The sequence below is a fragment of the Adiantum capillus-veneris genome, chromosome 18 (genome assembly GCF_014529385.1).
Source record: "Adiantum capillus-veneris isolate H3 chromosome 18, ASM1452938v2, whole genome shotgun sequence".
NCBI lineage: Eukaryota > Viridiplantae > Streptophyta > Polypodiopsida > Polypodiales > Pteridaceae > Adiantum > Adiantum capillus-veneris.
This window is the reverse complement of record NC_140948.1, coordinates 27,376,482-27,400,871: the sequence shown is the minus strand read 5'-3', so window position 1 is coordinate 27,400,871 and position 24,390 is coordinate 27,376,482. Positions and strand designations below refer to the sequence as shown.

Genomic DNA, 24,390 nt, shown 5'->3' with positions numbered 1-24,390 from the left:
CTTGATCTCTTACATCCTTGCCGCATCAATACCTTGCATGTTTTGAATTTGCTCAACCATGCGATCCGTAAGCTCATACACAAGCCCCATGGTGGCTCCTTCCCTATCAGCCAAACGAAGTATCTTCAAGATGGGAGCACAAATCTTCAAAATCAACTTGACCTCTTGCCAAAAGGATGCATTAAACACAATGTCCGAGACCACTATGGCCTTTGCAGTCCTGGATGCTTCATTTTCACATATTTTGCATCAATCATAAGCCTACGCACACCTTGCATACATCTCTCATCCACAAGACTAGCCAACATGATGAAGTAGTAGGCAAATCGAGTGGCCGATGGCTTCAACAATTCCTTCTTGCTAAGCATTCGAAACAATGCCAAGATAGTGGACTTCCTTGTGACAAATGTGACAACCTTTGTTGCATCTTCAAGAATTTTTGCAATCCAAGGGAGCTTCCCAATATCCTCAAACAAGAGGTCCAAGCAATGGCATGCACACCTCATGAAAAAAATGTGTTTCCATTTCTCTTCCACCATTTGCCCGGCCCCAACACAATTAGTTGCATTGTCCATGCATACCTTCACAACATTGGAGGGTCCTATCCCAATAATCACATCCTTAAGCTGCTTGAAAATAAATTCTGATGTCTTTGTCTCCCCAGATGTGTCCACAGATTTCAAAAACACAGAACCATGTATAGAGCATGCAAGAAAGTTAATGATAGACCTACGTCTAGTGTCGGACCATCCATCACATACAATTGTGCATCCATGTTTTTTCCATTTTTCGCGCACACCCATGATCTCATGACCAATGCATTTGACCTCATCATTTAACTCTGTGGTGCGCAAAGCATTGTATGTGGGAGGCACATAAGATGGACCAACTTGTCCAATTGCCTTGACCATTTCTAAAAAGAAAGGACTCCGTACTTTCCATTCAGGAATGTCCTCTGTATAAAAAAACTGCGCAAGGCTTGATCTGCTTGCTTGCGTGCTTGCAAGCTAAATGCACTTGCCAAGGGCCCTTGTGCAACCTTCCTCTTCTTGCTCGAGGACCCCACATTTGATTTGGAAGCCGAAGTCCCAGTGGCACTTACATGAGCACTCCCTGATGCATGTGTACTCATTGAGCCTGAGGCAGAGGCATTAGCTCCCAAATCATCCACCAAGGTATCTACAAATGCATTTGGGTCCTTCCCATCATTCTGTACATCTACATGCAATCTTGTGACCACCTCTTTTACGTCCTCTGGCACCAGTCCACATGGGCCTACACCATAGCCAGAGAGGGACAATAAATGTGCACGAATACGGGAGGGACCGCCGTCCCAAGTATGCCCACAATACTTGCATTTACATGTAAATTGCCCTTTCTTTTGAGGCTTCAATTGTTCTACATACTGCCATTCGGGACGCTTCACTCGGCCCATATGGATTCTGCAAACTTGCAAGGTGCACACTGCAAACCTTTGCAAAGTGGAGGCCTCATGAGTAACGGACGGCGTAGGTGAAGAATCAGCCGCACGTGGGAGTGTGTGGGCACTGGGTAGGGCTCCCGGCTCGCGGTCTCGAGTCCTCTCGACTCTCAAGCTCCGATGGAGGCTCTCTATGCAGAAACGGGAACGCTGCAGGTTTTTAATAAATCGTGCAGAGGCGTTTTGGGCCACATTTGACAAATTGGGGTTTTTTTGCCAGCTCGTCAAAAGCTGCCCTGCTCGCGTCCGAAAAGAGCAACCATGCGCGCACGCGTGAGGAAGCCCGATTGGGCAATCGGACGCGTCTGGAAAAAACTATGGAAGCAGCTTTCGGAAAAGCAGATGCGGTGGGCTAACATCTTGTCACAGTTTCACTTCCAGATTGTCCATTTTCAGGGACAAAAGAACTTGGTGGCCGATGGTTTGCCTCGGAAGCCGTTAGTCTTGGCTATTTTCGCGATTCATCATAGAAGCTTCGAGGACATGGTTGATCAGTACATCACAGATCCAGATTTTTTGGATGTATTTACTTGTAACAAACTTGGACACTCCAAGTCAAGAATCAACCGCGACAACACCAAATAACCACTTCAAAACAATTCACACATCACAATAGATTTGCACTGGCCCGGCGGAGTTCCGTGCCTAGAGATATTGGCCCCAAAGACTGGTGCCCCTTTCGGTATTTCTTTTTGTATTAATCAATCATCAAAGTACAAGAGAGCGGTTAGGGTTTCACTCTCAGACTCTGCGTCCAAATGCTCTGAGGAGTGAGGCCCTCACCACTAATTTAAAGGTTACAAGGGATGCCCAAAAGCAGAGCCCCAAAAGCTTTCAAAATCAAAAGCATCAGTTCTCTCTCTTAGAGAGAGTCTCTTTTTTTTTTAATTTAAAAAAAAGCAAGTTCTCTCTCTTTCATGCAAAAAGCAACGCCCAAAAGCTGCCAGCGCAAATTGCGGCGCAATTTCCGGAAAATCTGTACAACCCTGCCACGTGGCACTGGCGCCAGAAATTAGGGTTTCAGCCAGCAGTTAGGGTTTCCAGAAATTAGGGTTTGCTGCGAATCAGGGTTTCTGGCAGTTTTTAGGGTTTGCAGGAATTTTAGGGTTTCTGCTGTCCTCCACGTCATCACTTTGTGACATACCCCCCTCTTGAAAACATTGTAATCGACCGCGATTACGCCTGCAAAACCGACAAAAGCCATAAACCGTCTTAGCAGACACTGACTGTTAGTACCTACATACTAGAAACACACATCTAGCACATGTACAAAATCGACAGTCACATCACACGACATCACAGGACATCACTAGACATCACAGGACATCACATGACATTCAACATTCATTCGGATCTTAGACTATGATTTATCGGCAATGTAGCTAGCAATCACATCTAGGTCCAATCGGGACCTCATCGATGTCCGATTGACTAACCCCTATTGCAACCATGTCTATTCGAGATCAATCAGACCAAAATGCTGGAGTCATTTCGGCTATCAGTTCCTGCACTCACAAGAAGTCAAGAACAAATCAGTATCATTATCAGGAATTCCCTTTCATAAAGTCATCCAGCAGAATAGTGTCAGCTCTCAGTATCCCTGAAGCTCAAAGAGACATCAGTGACTTTAGTATCAAAATCGAGGCATCTGTTGACAAAGGAGTGGAGTAACTCCCCTCTTGTGCATCCCACTGCACCAGATCTTCGGCCAAGCTGAATTCTGGGTTCCATTTGGAGTAGACTATGCTAAACCAGAAGCATCGAGGTAAAGTTTCACAATCTGAGGAGTATCTGCTAGGTCCTCCTCCTCCATCCACTACGCATCAAGTGCAGGATAATTCTTGAACTTAACCAAGAACGGCCTTCGGACTTTACCCTTATTCTTCGTATCCTTATGTGCCAAAATCTGTTCAGGAACAAGGATCTCCTCGTTTTCTTCCACTTCGGGTTGCTCATCAGGCTCCCCATCATCAGGCACATCACCTTTAAAAGGTTTCAAGAGATTCACATGAAATGCATTGTGAATCCTCCAAGTATCTGGCAGTTTCAGTCGGAAGGAGACTTCATTTATCTTTTCAGTAATCTGGAAAGGGCCGTAGTATCGCATACTAAGCTTTGGAAAAAGCCTCTCCTTTCCCTTGTTCTTTCGTAGGCGTGCCTTCTCAAAACGTAAGAGCACCCAATCATCCTCCTTCAATTTCATGTCGCGACGATGGCGATCCGCTGCCTTTTTCTGTCGTTCTTGAGACTTTTGCAAAGTCTCGCGAACCTTGGCAAAAGCCGTATCCAGATCTCGCGTATATTCATCTGCTTCAAAGATCTTATCTTTCGTGCTCAGGAAGGGTGGAACCTTTGCAGCACCTTCAACAATCTCAAATGGCGCCTTCCCCGTCGACGAGTGTATCTTGTTATTGTAGGCAAATTCCACCAAAGGTAAATATCTTTCCCATTGAGTCTTTTGATCTGAGATATAAGACTTCAATAAATCTAGAACCACTGAATTGGCAATCTCGGATTGCCCATCAGTCTGCGGGTGGAACGATGACGAGAACTGCAACCGCGTGCCAATGTTCTCACAAATTGCCTTCCAAAACAAACTCGTAAATCTGGGGTTTCTGTCGGAGACAATTGTCTCAGGCATGCCATGTAATCTGAAAATCTGGGCCACAAATAGTCTCGCTAAGTGATCTGGCTTGACTGTTTTCTTCACTGGAATGAAATGAGCCTATTTGCTAAATCTATCAATAACTGTCCAGATACCATCGTGACCACTCTGTGTTCTCGGGAGATCAAAAATGAAATCCATCGCTATACTTTCCCAGGGGCGGGTGGGTATGGGTAAAGGCGTAACAATCCCTGTGCTTTATGCCTGTTAAACTTGACCTTCTGGCATACCAAGCAACTGCGCACAAACTCTTCCACATCTCTCTTGAGTCTCGGCCAAAAGAAATATCTCTCTACCCCTTTCATGGTGGTAGCAATGCCGCGGTGACCCGTAAAAGGTGGACAATGGCATTCAGTCATAACCTTTTCCCTCAACGGCTGTGTAACGCACAACATAGTCTTTTTCATCAAGTAGCCTTCCCGAAGGGAGTATCCAGCTACTATCTCCCCATCCCGTATCCGTGTGAAAATATCTGCAAAATCTGTATCTGTGGCATACTGATCGACCATATCCTTGAAGCTCCTATGATGTATCGCGGAAATAGCCAGAACCAACGGTTTCCGAGACAAAGCATCTGCCACCACATTCTTCTGTCCCTGCACATGGACAATCTGGAAGTGGAACTGTGACAAGATGTTCGCCCACCGCATCTGTTTTTCCGAAAGCTGCTTCTGTGACAAGAAGTACCGCAAACTCTGATGGTCTGTAAAGACAGTAAAATCCGCTCCGAGTAGGTAATGCCGCCACTGAGTAAGAGGATGGATAACCGCCAAAAGCTCTTTCTCAAAGATCTGTGCTGTCATCTCCGGCCTAGAGAACAAACGGCTCTCGTAAGCTATGACATGGCCTTCTTGCATCAAGACCGCACCTAGACTACGACCACAAGCATCACAAAATACTTCAAATGACTTCTGCAAGTTCGGCAAAGTCAAAATAGGTCCCGTAGTCAATTTCTCTTTCAATGTCTGAAAGGTAGTCACCTCTGGGGGTCCCCACGAAAAAGGTACTCCTTTCTGTGTCAAGATATGCAAAGGGGAAGCAACCTCTGCAAACTTTCGTATGAACCGCCTGTAGTACGAACACAGTCCCAAGAAGCTTTTAACTTCATGGACATTCTTCAAGTCGGGCCAATTACGGATAGTCTCTATCTTGGCCGGATCCATTTGCACTCCTGCGGCTGACACAATGTGTCCCAAAAAGTGTATCTCTGGTAGGAAAAATTCACTTTTCTTTGCATTAATCACTAACTTGTGATCTCGTAATGCCTGAAAGACCTGAAGCAGATGAATTCTGTGTTCTGCCTCATTCTTGGAGAAAACAAATAGCCTGTACTCTCGAAAAATCCTATCCATCATCCGGTTAAATGTCGCAGGAGCATTGGTTAAGCCAAAAGGCATCACCAAAAACTCAAATAACCCAAAAGTCGTCCGAAAAGCTGTGTTGTAGACGTCTCCCGGTGCTATTATGATCTGATGATGTCCACTCTTCAAGTCAATCCTGCTAAAGCATGAGGATCCCTGTAACCTGTCGAGTATATCATCGATCCTAGGAATCGGAAATCTGTTCTTGATGGTGATTTTGTTGAGAGCTCTATAATCGATGCACATTCTCCAAGATCCGTCTTTCTTCAAAACCAACAATACTGGAGAGCAATACGGTGAAGTACTAGGCTGGACAAGACCCTTTTCCAAGAGGTCTTTCACTTGGTTCATAATCTCTTCATTTTGTGCTCGGCTCACACGGTAGGGTGGCCGGTTCGGTGGTGTACTACCAGGTATCAGATCAATGGTATGATCTTCAGGAGGAGCAGGTGGTAACTCTCCTGGCAGGCCTTCTGAGAAGCAATCGGCGTGAGAGTGTAGAAAATCTTGGCGTTCTTTATCAAGTTTAGACATATTTGTCCTATCATCATCACTCAACTCTTTCATAAAGATCGAGTAAACAAACAGACTGGATTTCATTAATTTTGAAATGGCCGAAGCCGATATAATAGGGACAGACTCGCCCTTCAGTTTAATATCAAGTACAATCGTTCTGCCCTTTTCTGTAGTCAAAGTCGCTTTTCTCGCTCGATAATCGACCACGGCGTTGTTCTTGTGGTACCAGGGAATCCCTAAGAGAACATCACAACCCTCCAAAGGCATTATGAAGAAGTCCTCATGCCCCAAATACCCCTGACAATGCAACCGAAGTTTGCCAATGACAGGTGTAATGGCTACGTCCCTGCTGGGTGCCGCTAGAACTGCCTCTGCAAGTGGTCCCATCTGATCGGGAGTAATCTCGAGCCGCGCCGCCAATTCCGGTGAAATGAAGTTGGCCTTGGCTCCTCCATCAAAGAAAATCAGGGCCTCTTGATCTTTCACTTTGCCCCAAGCTCGGCAAAGTTCTGTACTCTCATCCATGGTGTCGGGATCAGTACCCACACAATCTGGAACCAGTCCCGTTTTCATCTTGCCTTTTCGTACACGGTCCTCAGCTGCTCTCGAACTCTCAGGCCTTTCGTCGTCCTTGTCATTCTGTTCTTTCTGTGCCTTTTTAGGGCACTTTGCGGAGATATGTCCAGTTTCCCCGCATCCAAAGCACTTCCCCTCCCTGATGTAGTGAGTCTGCTCCTGAGGAGTAAGTCTGGGTCGTGCATCCTTTTTCTCTGGGTTGCTCTTTCTTTTTCTACTTTCATTCCCAGAAGTCTGTCCGGTTCGTTGTGTCGTGACCTCATCTGTGGGGTAGGTCAGACTGCGAGAGTGAATTGCAAAGCCCCGCTTCGCATGACTCATCAACTCCTGAATAGAAGCTGACTTCTGTTCAAGGCAGTGGTCTCGGATCTCTGTAGGTAGACCCAATGTAAACCGCTCAATCTGTTCTCTGAACGAGATCTTCACGAATGAAGAGGCAGATAGAAAAGAGTTCCAAAATCTTTCACAGTAAGAATTCACTGTATCGCTGTTGGTCATCCGGAGATGGTTCCAAGCAGCTTGTATATCTCGCTCAAACTCTTGAGTCAACCAAGAAGAAATAAAAAGCCTCTTGAATTTCAGCCATGTAATTGGCACAGTCTTGCTTAATAGAAGCGTGGACCACCAAGTGCGAGCATTCCCCTTAAAATAAGAGGCAGCTCTCCGAATCTTGGAGTGCTCTGAATAGCGTCCTCCCGCGAAAGCGATGTCAAACTGCTGTATAAAAGACAAAGCCTTTGAAGCATCGGAGTATCCCGAAAAAGTATCAAACTTAAGTGCTTGGCCACCTTCCTTAAACTCTCGGACTTTCTTGCTTTTATCTTCGAGAAAGTCATACTGGTTGGCTTTGTAAAAATTCCTCTTGTTTGCATAAAAGTTTCCGTTGTCAGAGTCTGAACTGTCCGTAGACGAGTCCTCTGTAGAAGTGTCACTCACTGGGCGAGACCTAGATTTCCTTGCCTTTTTCTTGCCCTTTCCGAAGCGTTGTTTCTTGCTTCGCTTTTTGCTTTTCCCGTCTTCTTCGCTCGAGTCTGAAGAGCTAGAAGAATTGTCAGAAGAAGAACAAGAACTGGGTAGGCCTTCAAACTTGACGCGCTTCTTCAGTTTCTTTGCTTTGTCGAATGTCGACTGACGACCCAAATATCCCGGGAAGTCAGTACCTTTGTTTTGCTTTTTGCCGTGCTTTTTGCCTTTCTTTGGCGCGTCGAAAAGCTGAGCAATCCGTGCATCAACCAAGTTCTCCAGTTCCTTCTCTGTATATTTCTTGGCGGCAGAAGGTTTCTTGAGAGCGGGTTTCGGGAGTGGTGTTGTGGTTCTCTGCCACTCCCTTTGTACCTCTTCCAAAGAGGTCTGGTTCATATATTTTGCCATCTTCGGGTCCTTGGCAAAATTGAGCATCATCTTTGTTGCATCGCCAATCAATTGACGACGCTCCATCTCTCTTTGCTCCGCCTGAGTAGGCCGAGGCGGGCCATACTCTCTGTCTGAATCTTCGTTGTGATCCCAGCCCGCATCTCCAGATGTTGAGGGAGTCGACTGATCATTGCCTGAAGCCATAGGTGCCGCGGAAAAAAAAATTCGGGGATCGGATTTCTCGTAGAAGAGAAATCGGCCGGGCTTTGATACCACTGTAACAAACTTGGACACTCCAAGTCAAGAATCAACCGCGATAGCACCAAATAACCACTTCAAAACAATTCACAGATCACAATAGATTTGCACTGGCCCGTCGGAGTTCCGTGCCTAGAGATATTGGCCCCAAAGACTGGCGCCCCTTTCGGTATTTCTTTTTGTATTAATCAATCATCAAAGTACAAGAGAGCGGTTAGGGTTTCACTCTCAGACTCTGCGTCCAGATGCTCTGAGGAGTGAGGCCCTCACCACTAATTTAAAGGTTACAAGGGATGCCCAAAAGCAGAGCCCCAAAAGCTTTCAAAATCAAAAGCATCAGTTCTCTCTCTTAGAGAGAGTCTCTTTTTTTTTAATTTAAAAAAAAGCAAGTTCTCTCTCTTTCATGCAAAAGCAACGCCCAAAAGCTGCTAGCGCAAATTGCGGCGCAATTTTCGGAAAATCCGTACAACCCTGCCACGTGGCACTGGCGCCAGAAATTAGGGTTTCAGCCAGCAGTTAGGGTTTTCAGAAATTAGGGTTTGCTGCGAATTAGGGTTTCTGGCAGTTTTTAGGGTTTGCAGGAATTTTAGGGTTTCTGGCAGAAATTAGGGTTTCTGCTGTCCGCCACGTCATCACTTTGTGACATTACTCCAATACAGAATGGGAAGGTAGTAGCGGGATATTCCATACGGGATGGCTACTTGATGAAGAAAACGATGTTGTGTGTTATACAGCTGTTGAGGGAAAAGGTTTTGACAGTGCCATTGTCCACCTTTTACGGGTCACCGTGGCGTTGACGCCACCTTGAAAGGTGTGGAGCGTTACTTCTTTTGGTTGAGACTCAAGAAGGATGTGGACGACTTTGCGCGTAGTTGCTTGGTATGCCAAAAGGTCAAGTTTGACAGCCATAAAGCACAGGGATTGTTACAGCCTTTACCCTTTCCCACCCGCCCCTGGGAAAGTATTGCTATGGATTTCATTTTTAATCTCCCAAAGACACAGAGTGGGCATGATGGTACTTGGACTGTCATCGACTGCTAAATCTGTCATCGACAGATTTAGCTAGCAAGCTCACTCATTCAAGTAAAGAAAACAGTCAAGTGTGATCATTTAGGGAGATCGTGCATTGCTCAGATTTTCAGATTACATGGCATGCCTGAGACAATAGTCTCTGACAAAGATCCTCGATTCATGAGTTGTTTTGGAAGGCTATTTGGGAGAACATTGGCGCACAATTGCAATTCTCGTCATCATTCTAGCCGTAGACAGATGGACAATCTAAGATTGCAAATTCAGTCGTACTCGATTTATTGATGTCTTACATTTCTGATCAGAAGACTCAATGGTATTTTTTTTTGCCCTTGGTGGAATTTGCCTACAATAACAAGATTCACTCTTCGATGGGGAAGGCGCCATTTGAGATCATTGAAGGTGCTCCGAAGGTTCCACCCTTCCTTAGCACGAAGTGTAAGATTTTTGAAGTCGACCAATACACGAGGGACTTGGACACTGCATTTACCAAGGTCCTGGAGGCTTTAGCGAAATCTCAGGAAAGTCACAAGAAGGCAGCAGATCGGCACCGCCGCGATTTGAAATTAAAGGAAGACGATTGGGTGCTCTTACGTTTTGAAAAGGCACGCCTGAGAAAGAAAAAGAGAAAAAGGTGGCTTTTTTCAAAGCTTCACATGAGGTACTATGGCCCTTTCCAGATAGAAGAAAAGATGAATGATGTCTCCTTTAGCGTGAAGTTGCCCGATACTTGGAAGATTCACAATGCTTTTCATGTGAGTCTATTGAAGCCTTCTAAAGGCAATGTGCCCAGTGATGGGGAGCCAGATGAGCAATCCGAAGTGGAGGAAAGCGAGGAGATACTCGTTTCAGAATAGATATTGGCACACAAGGATAGAAAGATTAAAGGTAAAGTGATTATGTGGTTCTTGGTTAAATTCAAGAACTATCCTGCATTGGATGCGAAGTGGATGGAGCAGGATGACCTAGTAGATACTCCTCAGATTTTGGAATTTTACCTTGAAGCATTCGGTTTAGCATAGTCTACTCCGATAGAACCCTGATTTCATCATGGGTGAATCTAGTGCAGCGGGTTTGCACAAGAGGGGAGTCACTCCGCTCCTTTGTCAATGGATTACTCCGATTTTGAATAGAGTCATTGATGTTCCTTTGGGTTTCAGGGATACTGATGGGTTGACAGTATTCTGCTGTATGACTTTAATTCCCAAAAATGAAAATGAAAATGATTGATTTGTACTTGACTTGTTTGAGTGCAGGAACTGAAAGACCAAACGATTGCAACATTTTGGTCTCATAAATTTCTATAGACATGATTGCAATAAGGATTAGTTAATCGGGCATCTGTGAGGTCCCAATTGGATCTAGATGCGATTACTAAATACGTTACCGATTAATCATGGTCTGAGATTTGGAATGAATTTGTATGTGATTTGTCATGTGATGTCAAGTGATGTCCGGTGATGTGACTGTCGATTTGTAAAAGTGCTAGATGTGTTGGTTGTAGTGCGTCGGTACTAACAGTCAGTGTCTACTAAGACAGTTTATGGCTTGTGTCTGTTTTGCAGGCGTAATCGAGGGCAGATTACAATTCTTTCAAAAGGGGGATATGTCACAAATTGGTGACGTGGCAGTGCTCTTGGATATACACATCCCCTGCTGATGTGGCAACAGCAGTCAGAAATCCCGCCGCAAATCCTGCTGACAGGTTGACATGGCAGGCAGTACGGACCTTTGCCATTTGCGCTGGCTGATTTTTGGCAGATTTTGGAGCAAAGCTTTTGGGGATAATTGCTTTTGAGTTGAGATTTTGGGGCCTTGCTTTTTGGGCAACCCTTGAATAAAAAGGTCTTTTGGGCCTCATTACTAAGAGCATATGGACGCAGAGTCTGAGTGTGAGTTCTCACAGACTCCCTTGTACTATGGACACAGACTCCCTTGTACTTTGCACACAGATTAATATAAAAAAGAAATGCCGAAAGGGGCGCCAGTCTTTGGGGCCAATACCTCTTGGCTCGGAACTACGCCGGGCCGTGTCGTCTTTTGTGAACTGTTTTAAAGGGTGCGACACACGAGAGAGAATCACTTTAAATTACTTCACACTTAATTCACAGTTCAATTTAGTCGACACGGCCCTGCATAGTTCCGTGCTTAGAGAGATTGGCCCCAAAGACTGGCGCCCCTTTCGGTATTTCTTTCTGTATTAATGCTTGAGCAAAGTACAAATGCCCTGGGGTCTCCTCTACTCATTGGCTTGTGAGCTCTTGTATGCCAGAGAGAGCCCAAGGGTCTTATTTGAAGGTCCTCGGCCATAAAAAGCAGTACATGAAAAGCCTTGAAACTCAAAAGCACTTGTGTCCCCAAAAGCTAGCGCCAAAACAGCCATCACAATTCGGGTTATTCTGTACGACCTGCCAGGTCAGTACAACAATGCGTTTTGCGAGAATCCGTACGGCTAGCCACGTAAGCATTGCAAGGCGATTTGCGGGTTTTCGTACAGCAGCCGCAAGCTAGTTTTCTTTTAGCCTAGTGTCCCTAGGGGGGAAGGTGCCCTGTAAGTTGGGACAACTGATGGACATTGCCATGTCATCAATTTGTGACATTGCCACGTCATCATGCACCGTAGTGGGAGTTGGCCAACCTTGTACCACTTGGATCTTTGCGGGATCAATACTGACTTGGTTGTGTGAGACTATATGGCCGAAATAGAGTATCTCCAGATTTGACAAAATAAGTAAAATAAATACCTGAAGCCAAAATAAATATTGGGATGACATTGGGCTATTAGCTTGAGATGCTATGACTTTTAACACCCTCTTTGCAGCTCATAGTGGACAAATAGTGAGACCAAAGATACGGGAAGAAGCCATGACAAGCCAAGAGAGAAGTAAGCAGACGGAACGCTAAGCCCTGCAAGAAAAGCTTGCAGAGTTGGGAAATTTTTTTCTTTCTGGAAGAAGTCGACACAAGACTTGGGCTCTGAGAAGGCGACAAGAGCATGATGCTCAAGAACCTAGAGAATCCAAGGAGCGGAATGCTCAAGATCCTTCAGAATCCAGAAAATATCCATGACCATCAATTCAGAACCATAGCCAAGAAATCCCGTCATTTCGGGAAGGATATGAAGAAGGTCTTTAGACCTGAGAACACTCCGGTCAAGTTTGATACTTTTGACGGAAGGGAAGATGTCTTGAAAGCTACTGCTTTCATTCGACAGTTTGAAGTTGTCTTTGCAAACGGAAATTTTTTAGAAGTGTCGAAGGTGAGGCATGTAACCAAACACCTTAAGGGGGATTGCAAGTACTTGGTGGTATACCAAAGCTTTGCAAGGAACTTAATACAAGACTTGGATTCAATTCAAGGTTGAATTTTCGGACAAATTTTTTTTTTCCCTCTACGCTTTGAGGAAGGCATCTAAGAAGATTGGGATCGTTTTGCCCAATAGGAACACGAGCGAGTCAAAGCAAGTAGTGGAAAACACTGCTGGTGGTAATAACTCGGAAGAGGAAAAGATTGGAAAGAAGTGTCGCCGTGCACAAGAAATTTTCGGATAAGGACCGTCTGCCTACGTTGAGCGACGGCCCAAAACAAGAACCTTCTTTAGCGAACTCTGTTTGTGAAAGAAAGACTTGGGCATTGCCTATGTGAGAGGACACAAGAGGTTTATTACCCTTTGGACTAACAGCGCAGGATTATGCGGAAGAACAGATACCTAGATTGATTTCTAGGAGGAATATTCTTCTCGAGGTTGAGAAGGTGAAAGTGAGTTAACAGATTCTCGGAAAGACGTGAATGGTGAGTTCTTACGTGACTCGTAAGTTTATGATTGGTGAAGGATATCCTCGAGGTACTAGAGGAAGGACATGAACCGGTAAGGTAAGTATTGAATTATTGAATTTAATTTCTAAGTTCTCTTTTGAGAAAGGACTAGCTCAACTCACCATTGAGCAAGATTTGAAAGATTCTGGTTTCTCCCCGGTAGTGAAGTTGGACCTCTACAATTGAGGACAACTATTTATAAGTGAGAGGGATGTTGCTAAATTGGCTTTATCTGATAGAAAAATAATTCTAAATGAATTATTGGATTTATAAGTGAGGGTTTTCTCGCTTTGAACATCAAGGAAAAATAATTCTAATTGAATTATTGGAATTTTAAGTGAGGGTTTTTCTCACTAAAGACATCCGAGTACAGAGTATGCCTAGTGTGTCATTCAAAGTAATGAGAGGAGCACTGTGAAAGGGAATATCTGTAAGGCTACCAGGAACTGGTACTTGTGATGCGTCACAACGGATGGGTGACAGGGAGCATTAGTAAGAAGTATCCGATCATCCGGGAACGGACATCTCTGATGTGTCATAGGATGGGTGACATAGAGCTTCGTGAAGGGGATTGTACCGTAAGTTCGGTAGGAAAGGACTAGGTGATGGGTATTCCTGATGCGTCACAAGGTGGGTGACGGGTGCATTGGAAAGGGGATATCCATAGTCGAGAGGAAATCCGAATTGGAAAGGAGGAATATGCGTAAAGACGCAAGCACAAGAATAAAGATGGGTTTGAGAAGCTTTTCTTAAAAAGCGAAAAATTTTAACGAGTTTTCCGGGAAGAGCAAACGCTTTCCCGCGAGGAATCTATGTCTGCATTGCATTTGTGTATGTGGTTGCATCCAGGGACGCCTGGAAAGTGTTGTGAAAAGCATTGTTTTAAACTTATAAGGTTTTATTGAGTTTTTGGGCAGGTTCAGACCAATTATAAAATATGCCGGCCGCCCACTTAATAAGTGGGCAGCCGCTTAGAAAATAAAGCAACAAAACCAGCCGGCGAATGCTCTCTCCCTATTTCAGGTAGAACACCAACAAAAAAAAGAAAAGAAAAAAAAGAAAAAAAAAAACGGCCGCAATCTCTACGCGAGCAGCTATTCGTGCTGTGGCCAAGGAGCTATAAAAGCATCACATGCCCGCACTGAAAGGGAGTTACCAACGTCAGCAAGAGAAGACTGTGCCGTGAGATAATGCAAGAGATCGCGAGACTACGAAGCACGGAAGTCGCTTTTCCCGCGCCGCGACAGGTATCTATTGTGGATTCGCTATACGAATTGTTGTCGTGTGTTTGCGCGTGTGTTTGTGGGTACTTCATTGCGAAGGAGAAGCGAGAAGGCTTCGGCCTACGCTTGGGGATTCTGGAAACGGAATTCGGAAATTGTCTGCGGATTCTCAACTCCGAGTGCAGATGGAAAAAGGATTGAGAGCTCGTCTCTCGGATTCCCCTTACGGGAAGGAACGACCATCGAGTCAGATAATTAGAATGGAGGGGTTTTCTCCGGTTCTTGTGCTTGTAAAAAGATTCTCCCTAATAAAAGGATTCTCTTTAAGGGGGGGGGGGGGGGGGGGGGGGGGACCAACCCATCTTCTGGTCCCCAGTACTGTGTCTATCTTCTCACACTATCTCTCTCTCTCTCTCTATTTATTTCTCTCTATATCCTTTGGCTTCAGTATTAAGTGATAAATTCTATTTATCCGAGTATATTTTATATTGTTATGCGCTCCTTTTTGTGAGAGTGGCTTGGTAGCTATAGACATCCACTACTACATGGCACTGCCTCTGAAGGAAAAAAAAACGGTGGCTTGAGATATCTTTGATTCTTCTGATTAATTCACCATGGCTTATGCTCTGTAAGTTGTTGTGTGAAGTTTGATTTCTAGGATTAAGTTTTTAAGATGTCTTATCCTTTTTTTGCTTTAAGTTGAGTACTTGTTTTAAGCCAAGTAAGTTGCGTCAGTTTATTTTACACATGCCTTTTCTAAAAACATTTTTTAATTAATAATGTTTTGTTTCGAAGCAAACAAAGTGATTTAGTTTGTTTGTTTGTTGGTAGGATCGGTATGCTTGCAGAAAGCACACGCTTGAAGCTCTGATACCACCGTCACAAGACGGGCACCACGTGCCAATAAAAAAGAACAGACTGAACAGACTTTTAGCACTTCAGTAACAACCGAACTGAAAGAGAGAGAGAGAGAGCACACGCGACACGGAGTGGCGAATTTCAATAGGCTGCCACGTGGCACTGCCAACACAAATGATGGGCGTCCATACAGCCGCCATGTCATCAGTTTTTAAACGCTTTGTGTGTGTGTGGGTCGAGCATTATTATAATGCCTTTATGCCACTTGGGCCCCCCCCTTTTGGACGGGGTCCCATAAGTTGGTGGGAACTCTTCTTTAAAAATAGGCCAGTCGACAAGACTTTGTGAGTCGGTAAAACTTCTTTTCCTGCTCCAGCTTCTTCACTTAGGGTTTAGCCCTTTGAACGGGGATCTGCACGTTGGCTCCGTTCTTTAGTGGCTTGACACGTCAGCAGTTTGTGACAGCGTTAATCGTGGCACATTTTGCGACAGCATATAGGTGCTGGCATGGCACCACACACTGGTGCTGGCATGTACATAGGCGGGTGACCTGGAACATCCTATGCTGGGAGAGTTTGGGTGTTAGTTATGAAGGCATTGACGCTTGGAGCTTTTGGGCGTCCAATTTATTGAAAGCAGTTGACCTTTGTGCTTTCAGCGCTTTGCAAAGCAAGAGGTCCAATGTCTATAAATTAGTGGCCAGGGGTGAGCCAAGGCACTCTACTATTGGAGATTGGGCTCACTTGTAATCATCACAACATTGAGCCAGAAAAAATTACTACAAGGGGCACCTACGTTAGAGGCCAATACATGTGAGTGGAGAACTCTGGCCCACTGTGTCTCATCCCTTGTCTCTTTCAGTTCAAGTTTTTAGTATGTTCGTCATGATGTTGCCGGTTACAATGATATCACATGGCTTGCTGGTTACATGGCGTCTGCCATTTCTGAATTCATTCATTTCTGAATTAATGAATTCACACATTTACACCATCTGCATGAGAGAGAGGAGTGAATGTAAGAGTGCTTCGAATGTGTCTATGTTAGAGTCAGAGTGTCTAGTTTTTCTAGAGTCTCACGAAGATTGTTGTTCTGACTTCTGAAACACTTCCAAGCGAGCTTCCTCAGAATAAGCCACCTGAAGATCACACCATAGATTTGGTTTCGGTAAATTTGTTTGATCCTAATTGCACGTGTTTGTCGTGCTAGAATATGGCTTAACTTGGTTGATGCTGATTGAACAAGTTTGGATAAGTGGAAGTTCGTATGAACCTGTTTGACTTTGTTTTAACTGGTTTTGACTAGTTTGAATCTCAGATCTGCTTCAAGTGGTTTAGCTGCACTATAATAGTTGGATAGAGTCCCAAGCCTTGTTGTAACAGCTATTTGTACAGTGGGGCAGAGTCCCTCGACCCATACACTAGACCTGACGTACCGTTTGGATAGAGTCCAAAACCTGTTACGATGGTTACTCTGGTCTTGGCTTAATGGTCTGAAGGCATCCCAAAATCCGTGTTTACGGTTGGATGTCATCCCAAGACCGGTTCAGATGGTCTCACTGAACGATTTGATTATATCCCAGGACCCATTCCAAGTTCCAACAGACCCGGCTTGATGGTTGGGCATATGTGAAGGATCCTTTATGATGGTTTTCACCGAGCGGTTGGACACACATCCCTGGGACCCACTCTACACAGTATATGCGACACTTCAGGTTTTGTTGTTTAGTAATTGCATATGTGCATTGCATAGATTTTATCAAGTGGATTGCATGACATTTGTGGAAGCATTTTTGTTTGATCCTGTGAATTGCACATTAGACAACTCTAGTGCATCCAAGATGTGTGTAAACAGGTCATTGTGGCGTTGGATGTGATGATTAGATAGGCCCAGTGCAGGTCACGACAGCCATTTGAGGACTCATGGGATAAGAATGTGATTGAAGAATGCTAGCCAAAGTCGACTGTGGACTAGGATCTGCGCTATTGCATCTCTTAGGAATCGCATTGTGATTTGTGTTCTCTCTTATGTATATAAGTGCTCCAATAACTTTGTTGTAATGTGCAAAGCATACAATTTAGAGTGCCTGTTATGTATAGAAAACTCCCCAACTTACAGTCATTGCGGTCTCTGCAAGAGGTTATCTTGAAACAGCAAGACTGTTGTAAGTCTTTTGGTTTCAACTTTCAAGTGGCATATTGAATTAGCCTGCTTGTACACTGAAAATTCCCCAAAAGTCCTATCAAACCTAAAATTAGCTGCTGCTTGTAAAACCTCTTTAACTGAAGTCTCCAAATGGCTTAGTTCGTTTTTCAAAGTCATTTTGCCTTGCGTTTATGAACTTTGAGAAAATCTTTGTAACGAGGCAGATGTACTACCAACTCAAGCTGGAAATGTCTGGAGTTTAATCCTTAGTATCAACTGTTTGAATTCTTCGAGAAGCATAAATGAGAAATCACCTCCTTCATGCCTCAAACTTTTGACTTCACAACTTTATATATAAAGTTGAACTTGGAGGACCTTCTATCTTATATTAAGTCTCTTAATCTCAAAGGTTTTCATTTACAAGTTTGAGAAGGATGGACATACGCCATTGCTCGGAGAAAAATCTGCATTGCAATGACGTCGTGTAGAATGTCCAGGGCAGACAATGTTCAGGAGAGGAAGGAGACTCCGCAGGAGTGTATAGATATTCCAAATAGAAGATCAGATGGAGAGAGAGCTAGGAAAAGGGAGGCAAGGTAGAGGCTGCTCCGGCTATACATGTTTACAAGCGCAGGAGGCTTTTGAGAATATTGTTCCTTTTATGTACTTTAAATAGGGATGATATTCCTCTTGCTCTACTTAAGACGCAGTAGAGGAGAAATTTTCATCTCGTGCATTCTATAAAAATTCATATGGAGATTTAAGAGATCAAGACCCAAGAAATAGTCATAATATTTTAAATTTGGAGGATTAGCCCTCTGTTATGATCAGCCTCCCCCACAACACTAATTGACATGGGGTCTTCATGACCCCAAAGCGGTGGGATCGACGGCCGGAGCTGAAGCGCGCGGATCTCAAGGCAGAGGAAAGGCGCATAAAAAAGTCGGCGGTGGCGGCGGCCGGAGGTTTGAACCCAGGACCTCGGGGTTGGAAGCCCGGTGAGCTAACCACGCAGGTGCATGAGACTTGTTGATACCCAAGTGAATTCACATTGTTATAAAGCTGGTCGTTGTTTACCCCCCCCCCCCCCCCCTACATGTCCTTTTTTACTTTTTGTATCCGTGTTTACTTTTTTTGTCCTTGTTTGTTTTTTCGCATTCGATGTCTGCGCACCTCTGGTTTTGTGTCCGCACTTCTCCGCCGTTGATCCACCGCCTTGGCTTCATTTAATATACGTGTTAGATAGTGCCAAACATTCGCTCCCGGCCGCGGAAGCCTGAAAATCTCAATTTTTGGAGAAAACGTACATACACTCTTGCAAGAAATGAGGGACAAAAACGAGGTACACGAGTGAGGGGCAACGCGCAAGTTCATATATTTGCAAGAGCGCTTGAAAACAACCAAATGTCAAGGCAATAACAAGTGGACAGGGGAATCCTATATAGTATCTTTTGTATATTTCATTCTGGGGATTATGCCGTCAAGATTTAAGATTCTTGAGAGAGAGAGAGAAATGTTATATTAACGTCTTCAAAAGGCCAAAGTGACCTATATGAGTGAGAGAGAGAGAAATGAAATGTTATATTAACGTCTTCAAAAGGCCACAATGACCTATGAGACCTGAAAGTTACAAAGTGGTGGATCTGATACAAAGTCAGAGTAACAAAATAACCTAACAACAGTACAAAACAGAGAGAGAGAGAGAGCTAGCTTTTCCTGATTTATTGCTGTTCTTTGTTTGCAGAAAAGCTGCCTCCGGACTCACCAAGAAAGTCGTCTTGTTCTTGCTGCATACTCTAGTCTCTTTGCTATGTAGTATCCACCAGATTTCCTGATGTGTTGTGTTAATATAACAAATGTACACTTCATGTCATTGCCTCAAGTTTCCCCACCACACATTTAACCCAGTATGTCAGTGATTTGGGTCTTGAAAGCTGGCCTATTGCCAGAGCACAGGTTGTCAAGAAACAATGATACAAGGTCCAACTTGGTAAGGATAGCTGTACAGAAACGGTCAGATGTTCAGACTTCATGTGAAATCACATGTTGGACATCACAGAAAAATGTGCTTTAGGATCTTAAAAGCTCTGTTGTCTCTTAATGAGGGCACTGGAGCTTGGTGTCTTAATTCTCTGGCGTACCGTCAGCTTTACTTCTATGCCTGTTGCAAGCTAATGTCTACATTTGAAATTTGTTTCTAAATGGGGCGTCAGGAGTCAGTCCTTGTTGTTCTCGCAAATGATATGGAGATTTTTGTGCCATCATGTAGACTTTTACTGTTTTCATTTTGGTTTGCTGCTCTTATTCTTTATGGCTTTGCGACAAAATAAGGTTCATAAATCTTGCGAGTGTACGGTTGTCCACCTAAAATCAATAAACTGTTGTGTCCAGCCTGAAGAGGGCCTCAGTAATTGTTTTGAGGTCCCTTCAGGTAAGGGACGTGTGTTTGTTTTTTTTGTGGCAGAATTGCTATGCCATTCTTTCAGTGGTTTAATGGTCTCCTTCAGGATGAAACTATCGAGAGTGACTAATAAAAAAACAGAAGGTAGGTGACAGGAGATCGTGGAATTGCACACTTATCATGTTTTTTTTTGTGCGGCACTTCCAAACAGCACATACACTGTGCATGCATGCGTTCATATTCACCGGAATTGATTTGGGTGCAGTGAGGTGTTAGGGTAGGGTGGGATGTATACTTCTCAATAGTGCCGCCTTATTTTCAGAGACTTTGCCCCTGCCTTATTTTGACCTGAGGAGCAGTTTTGTGGGAAGGCGCCTGTGAAAGAGATTGGCTGTAGAGAAAATGCAGGTGCATAGTTATCAATTAGTTCAATAGATTTTATTATGATTAGTGTACTTCAACACTGTATAATAATTTTAATGTCAATACCTAAAGTTTCAAGGACAAGGACAACGTACAAGAGAGTATTTCCGATATATTGATATGTGGGAATAGGTGGAGCAATGATAACTTAAGCTGGCACTAACTTTTAATGGGCTTAATCAGGAAAATGTGCTATATTGTACTGTTAGACCTTCATTTTTGCATCGGGTGTCAAATGCACCTCAGTCTAACGTAGTTACAAAAGCGTGCATTCTACTCGTGTGCTAACAATTTCTTTAAAAACCCAATTCTTGGATTCTTTAGAAAGGTTATGAGGTTAAAAGTGACAAGTTAGAAACAGCTCAAAACTATCCTGTCACCGTGACCTGTTTAAAAGGGGTGTTTGAGATTCATATTTTGGAGGAGAACATGTCTTCTCCTCGATTGATCTATCATTTTTGTTGCTTGGCATGAAGCCCTTCAACATCCTCGATACCACCACGGTCCACCAAGTTTCTACCTGCGAACATACCTCACCGATTTCCATGTTGATGTTGCCTACTAGGCATTGTAAACAGGCACAGCCGTCATGAACAAGATCACATTGCATCTTTGACAGCTAAGGGTGCCGGCAACAAGTTTTGTATGCAAAGCTACACACACACACACACACACGCACGCACGCACACACACACACACACACACACACACACACACACACACACACACACACACACACACACTCACTCAGACACTCTTTGGTCTTGCCTACGGGCACTGTTGAGTTGCATCCTGTTGCTACATGAAGAGGAGACTGTGATATTGGTGAGTAGTAATTTACATACTTGGGTGCATGAGTGCTTTATACATGCTTTTGTGAGAGAATTATCAATTAAGAATATCGTAAGTCTATAGCGTTAGTAATTTCCACTTTAATTGTTGCCCTCTACACTACCCACGTTAATTTACACATCAATTTTGCTCTACACTACCTACGTTAATTTCCACCTTTGTTCTCTATTGAGTTCCTTAAAGTATTCACTTATGCACTTAATATGTTCTGAAAGAACTTTTATTTTTCTGAGATTGGGAAGTCCTAATGAGTTCCTTTGTTAAAAATATTCTTATTAATATGTCATTGCTAACTTTATGACAACGTGCAAAGGCAATTGATGAGTTTGTTGTTCATTGTGAACCATTCAAATATAAAAGGAAGATCAATAGCTGCCTGTCTTGCAAATGAGTTTCCCTTGTAAAGAGTTACATTTATAAGAAAATCAAAATACTAGTTTACTGGGATTGAGGCTCAAAAGTAGAGTGTGTGTGTGTGTGTGTGTGTGTGTGTGAGAGAGAGAGAGAGAGAGAGAGAGAGAGAGAGAGAAAGAGACAGGTTTTATGCAAGTCATGCTTATCTTCCTTGAGACCACATAGGAAGAAGGTTTTTAGGGGGTGGAGGAGAGGGGGGGGGGGGGGGGGCAACTCTTGATACAATTGGAACAGTCAATGTCTCAACCGATATATAATGGGCAGTGTTCGTAAGGAGCTTGACAACTACCTCCCAAGTGGTGTTGTTGAACCTTGCCCCGTCGACCCTTTGACATTGAGATCAAGTAGAGAAAATAGCCAACAAACATCAAGGGACGCTTCCCAATGCTTTTCGATGGTCAATAGACATCACTTATTGAAACTATTGTTTTCTCACAATTGTAAACATCATTCTCTTATATGTTGATAGGCTTTGCTCGGTCTTTGCTTTGCTTGGAAAACTCATTGGGTCTTTGGTACAACTCCATAGTTATCAATTAGTTCAATAGATTTTATGATGATTAGTGTACTTACACTGTAATAATTCAATGGTCCATAATTGAAGTTTCAAGGACGAAGACAAATGTACAAGAGGGTATTTCAAAATATCAGTATCTGGGAAAAAGTCGTATATTGCAGAGAAAAGTCGTCCTACATTTTGTTACTGTACTCTACCATCAAACCTTAACCTCCCCTAGAAAGGAATTTGTATAATATTTGACAAAATGTGTAATGGAATTGGCCTATTAACTTGAGAGTAGTAGAAGTTAGAAAGTATTTTTGTGAAATTATTTTGTGAGCATAGCGGGTAACATAATTGATGGTAGCAACATAAACATAGCATATAGTTAACTTGGCATGAATAATACTTTTGCAAGAGAGAGAGTTTAGAGAACATGATAACAATTGAAGAGTGGATTTATGTGGAGCGAGTCCCCCCATTTGTATTATAGTTTCTCCCATCAAGAGAGACTCGTTACAATACAATCTTTGTGCTGATTGTGACCAATGAAGATGGAAAGCTTTATGCATCAGGAGCATAACATAAACTTTGTGTAAGGATTAACTATCCCAAGAAAAAGAAGAAACATTTCAGAGGAGAAAGAACTAGTTCCTCACTTATCATCACTCTTCTTGCTAGCATACATAATAGCATAGTAATGAAGATGGAGAAGGTGGCAAGCTTAAGCATTCAAGCATGGTTTTTGGTTGGATTTGCATTCCATAGCCAAGAGTGTTGGTGTAGACTCTCAACCTCTCTTTACTTGCTTAGAGATGGAGAGGGAGCTCTTGCAATTCTCATTTTACACAATGAGAGTGTGTGTGGTAGAGTATACCCCTCAAGTAGACCCCTCACTTGCTTTGGTCGACCCCCCCTTGTAGCTCATGCTTGAAGCTCATTGGACCTCTCCAAGCCCTAGCCAATCACAAGCAAGAGTCACACTAAGCAACAAGGGTAGCCTTGGGACAAGTGTCCCCCTTTCCCCTTTGAGAGAGAGGGCTTGATAAATGCCAAATCAATTAAGTAAATCCACTAAATTATCATTGGACCCCTTGGATGGCCAACCAATAGGCTTTAGGCACAGGATGAGGGTAGCTTGGGGCTTGACATGTGTCCTACTTGCCTCTTGGGCAAGGGGTGCCCTTTGGGAGAGAGAGTGGTCAAGAAACCACCCCTCCTTCTTGCATGGCTTGCCCCCTCCTTGTAGGGATTTGCTGTTGACTTTTGTGCCACCTCAAGCCCCTCAACCTTGGGCCTAGTTCTCACCACAAGCTTGGTTCTTAAGCCCCTCAAGCTTGGGCTAGGTTCCCACCTCAAGTATAGCCCTAGCATCTCAAGCATGACAAGCACCTCAAGCATCTCAATCATCAAGCACTTCAAGCATCTCAAGCATCTTAGTCATCAGGCATGACAAGCATCTCAAGCTTCGACCGGGTTCTCACCTCAAGCACATCCCTAGCTTACCTAAGGTCAAAGGACTTTTAACACTTACTATTGGTGGAGGTCTTTAATGAAGCTAACCCTAAGGTCTTTATGCTCTATTGGTTAGCCTTGCTCTTTGATAGACCATCTCTCATTTGGGCCCCTTTATCATTGGTCCCGTGTTGAGATAGATCTATAATGTCTATATTCTAACCCTTGTTCCCATTTATTCTCCCACATTAAACGATCAGTTTATTATGAGAAAATCATTTGGGTTGGTTATATATTAGATTTTATGACATTACCTCTCTCTTGGAATCATAGTTATCCTGGACTATGAGGTAGAAGAGATAAAGCCTTAGTCATTAGTCAATCTTACTTAGCGGATAGAGGATCTCTTTTTATACTACGATATCTTTCCAAGATGGATGACTAATCCATTTGGTGCTTGGGAGACATAGTTGTCGTAAGCATGTCTGCTCTTTAGTTCATTTCATTCTCCGAAGTAGAGTGACAAATTCTACTTGGTGTTTGAGAGACATCGTCATCACAAACACGATTCTAAGCATGCAAAGTATTTAAATTTGTGCAAAATAAAAGGAGAACTAGTCGTATAAGACAAAAACATTGGTCATTTAAAAGAAATTTTTACATGTGCTTACTCTAATGTAGCATTGTAAGCATTGACAAGGTTCATACTATCGTTCAACTGTATTCCTTGCATCCATCTAGCATCTTCAAATAGATAATTTATGAACTTAATAAGATACCGTTGAATAATCTTACCATGTGGTAGTACCTTATCTTCATGCCGAAGAATAGCTTCGAGTTGTAGCACCTCTTCTTGGTCTTCAACCTCGGGAGGGTCTTGAATGATTGGTTCTGTCATAAAATATAACCTCTAACTTTACCAAATTATTTTCTCATATTAAACTGATCATTTAATGTGGGAGAATAAACGGGAACAAGAGTTAGAATAGAGATATGTGCTTCTAAACCTATCTCAACACGTGACCAAAAGGAGAGATGGGTGCATCTCAATAGGGATCCAAAAGGAGAT

At 43.4% G+C, this 24,390-nt stretch overlaps 1 protein-coding gene and 1 pseudogene across 1 annotated transcript in view; one reads left to right on the top strand and one right to left on the bottom strand.

Moving 5' to 3' along the window:
- The window catches only part of LOC147435393 (uncharacterized), a 59,630-nt gene extending 40,092 nt beyond the window's left edge, over nt 1–19,538 (top strand). The window contains exon 8 of the mRNA XM_086488467.1: nt 19,022–19,538. Coding sequence (XP_086344593.1) covers nt 19,022–19,077 — 56 coding nt within the window. The 3' untranslated portion in view covers nt 19,078–19,538. The remainder of the gene's footprint in view (nt 1–19,021) is intronic.
- On the bottom strand, nt 10–911 carry LOC147435394 (uncharacterized; annotated as a pseudogene).
- Nucleotides 19,539–24,390: the final 4,852 nt, after the last annotated feature.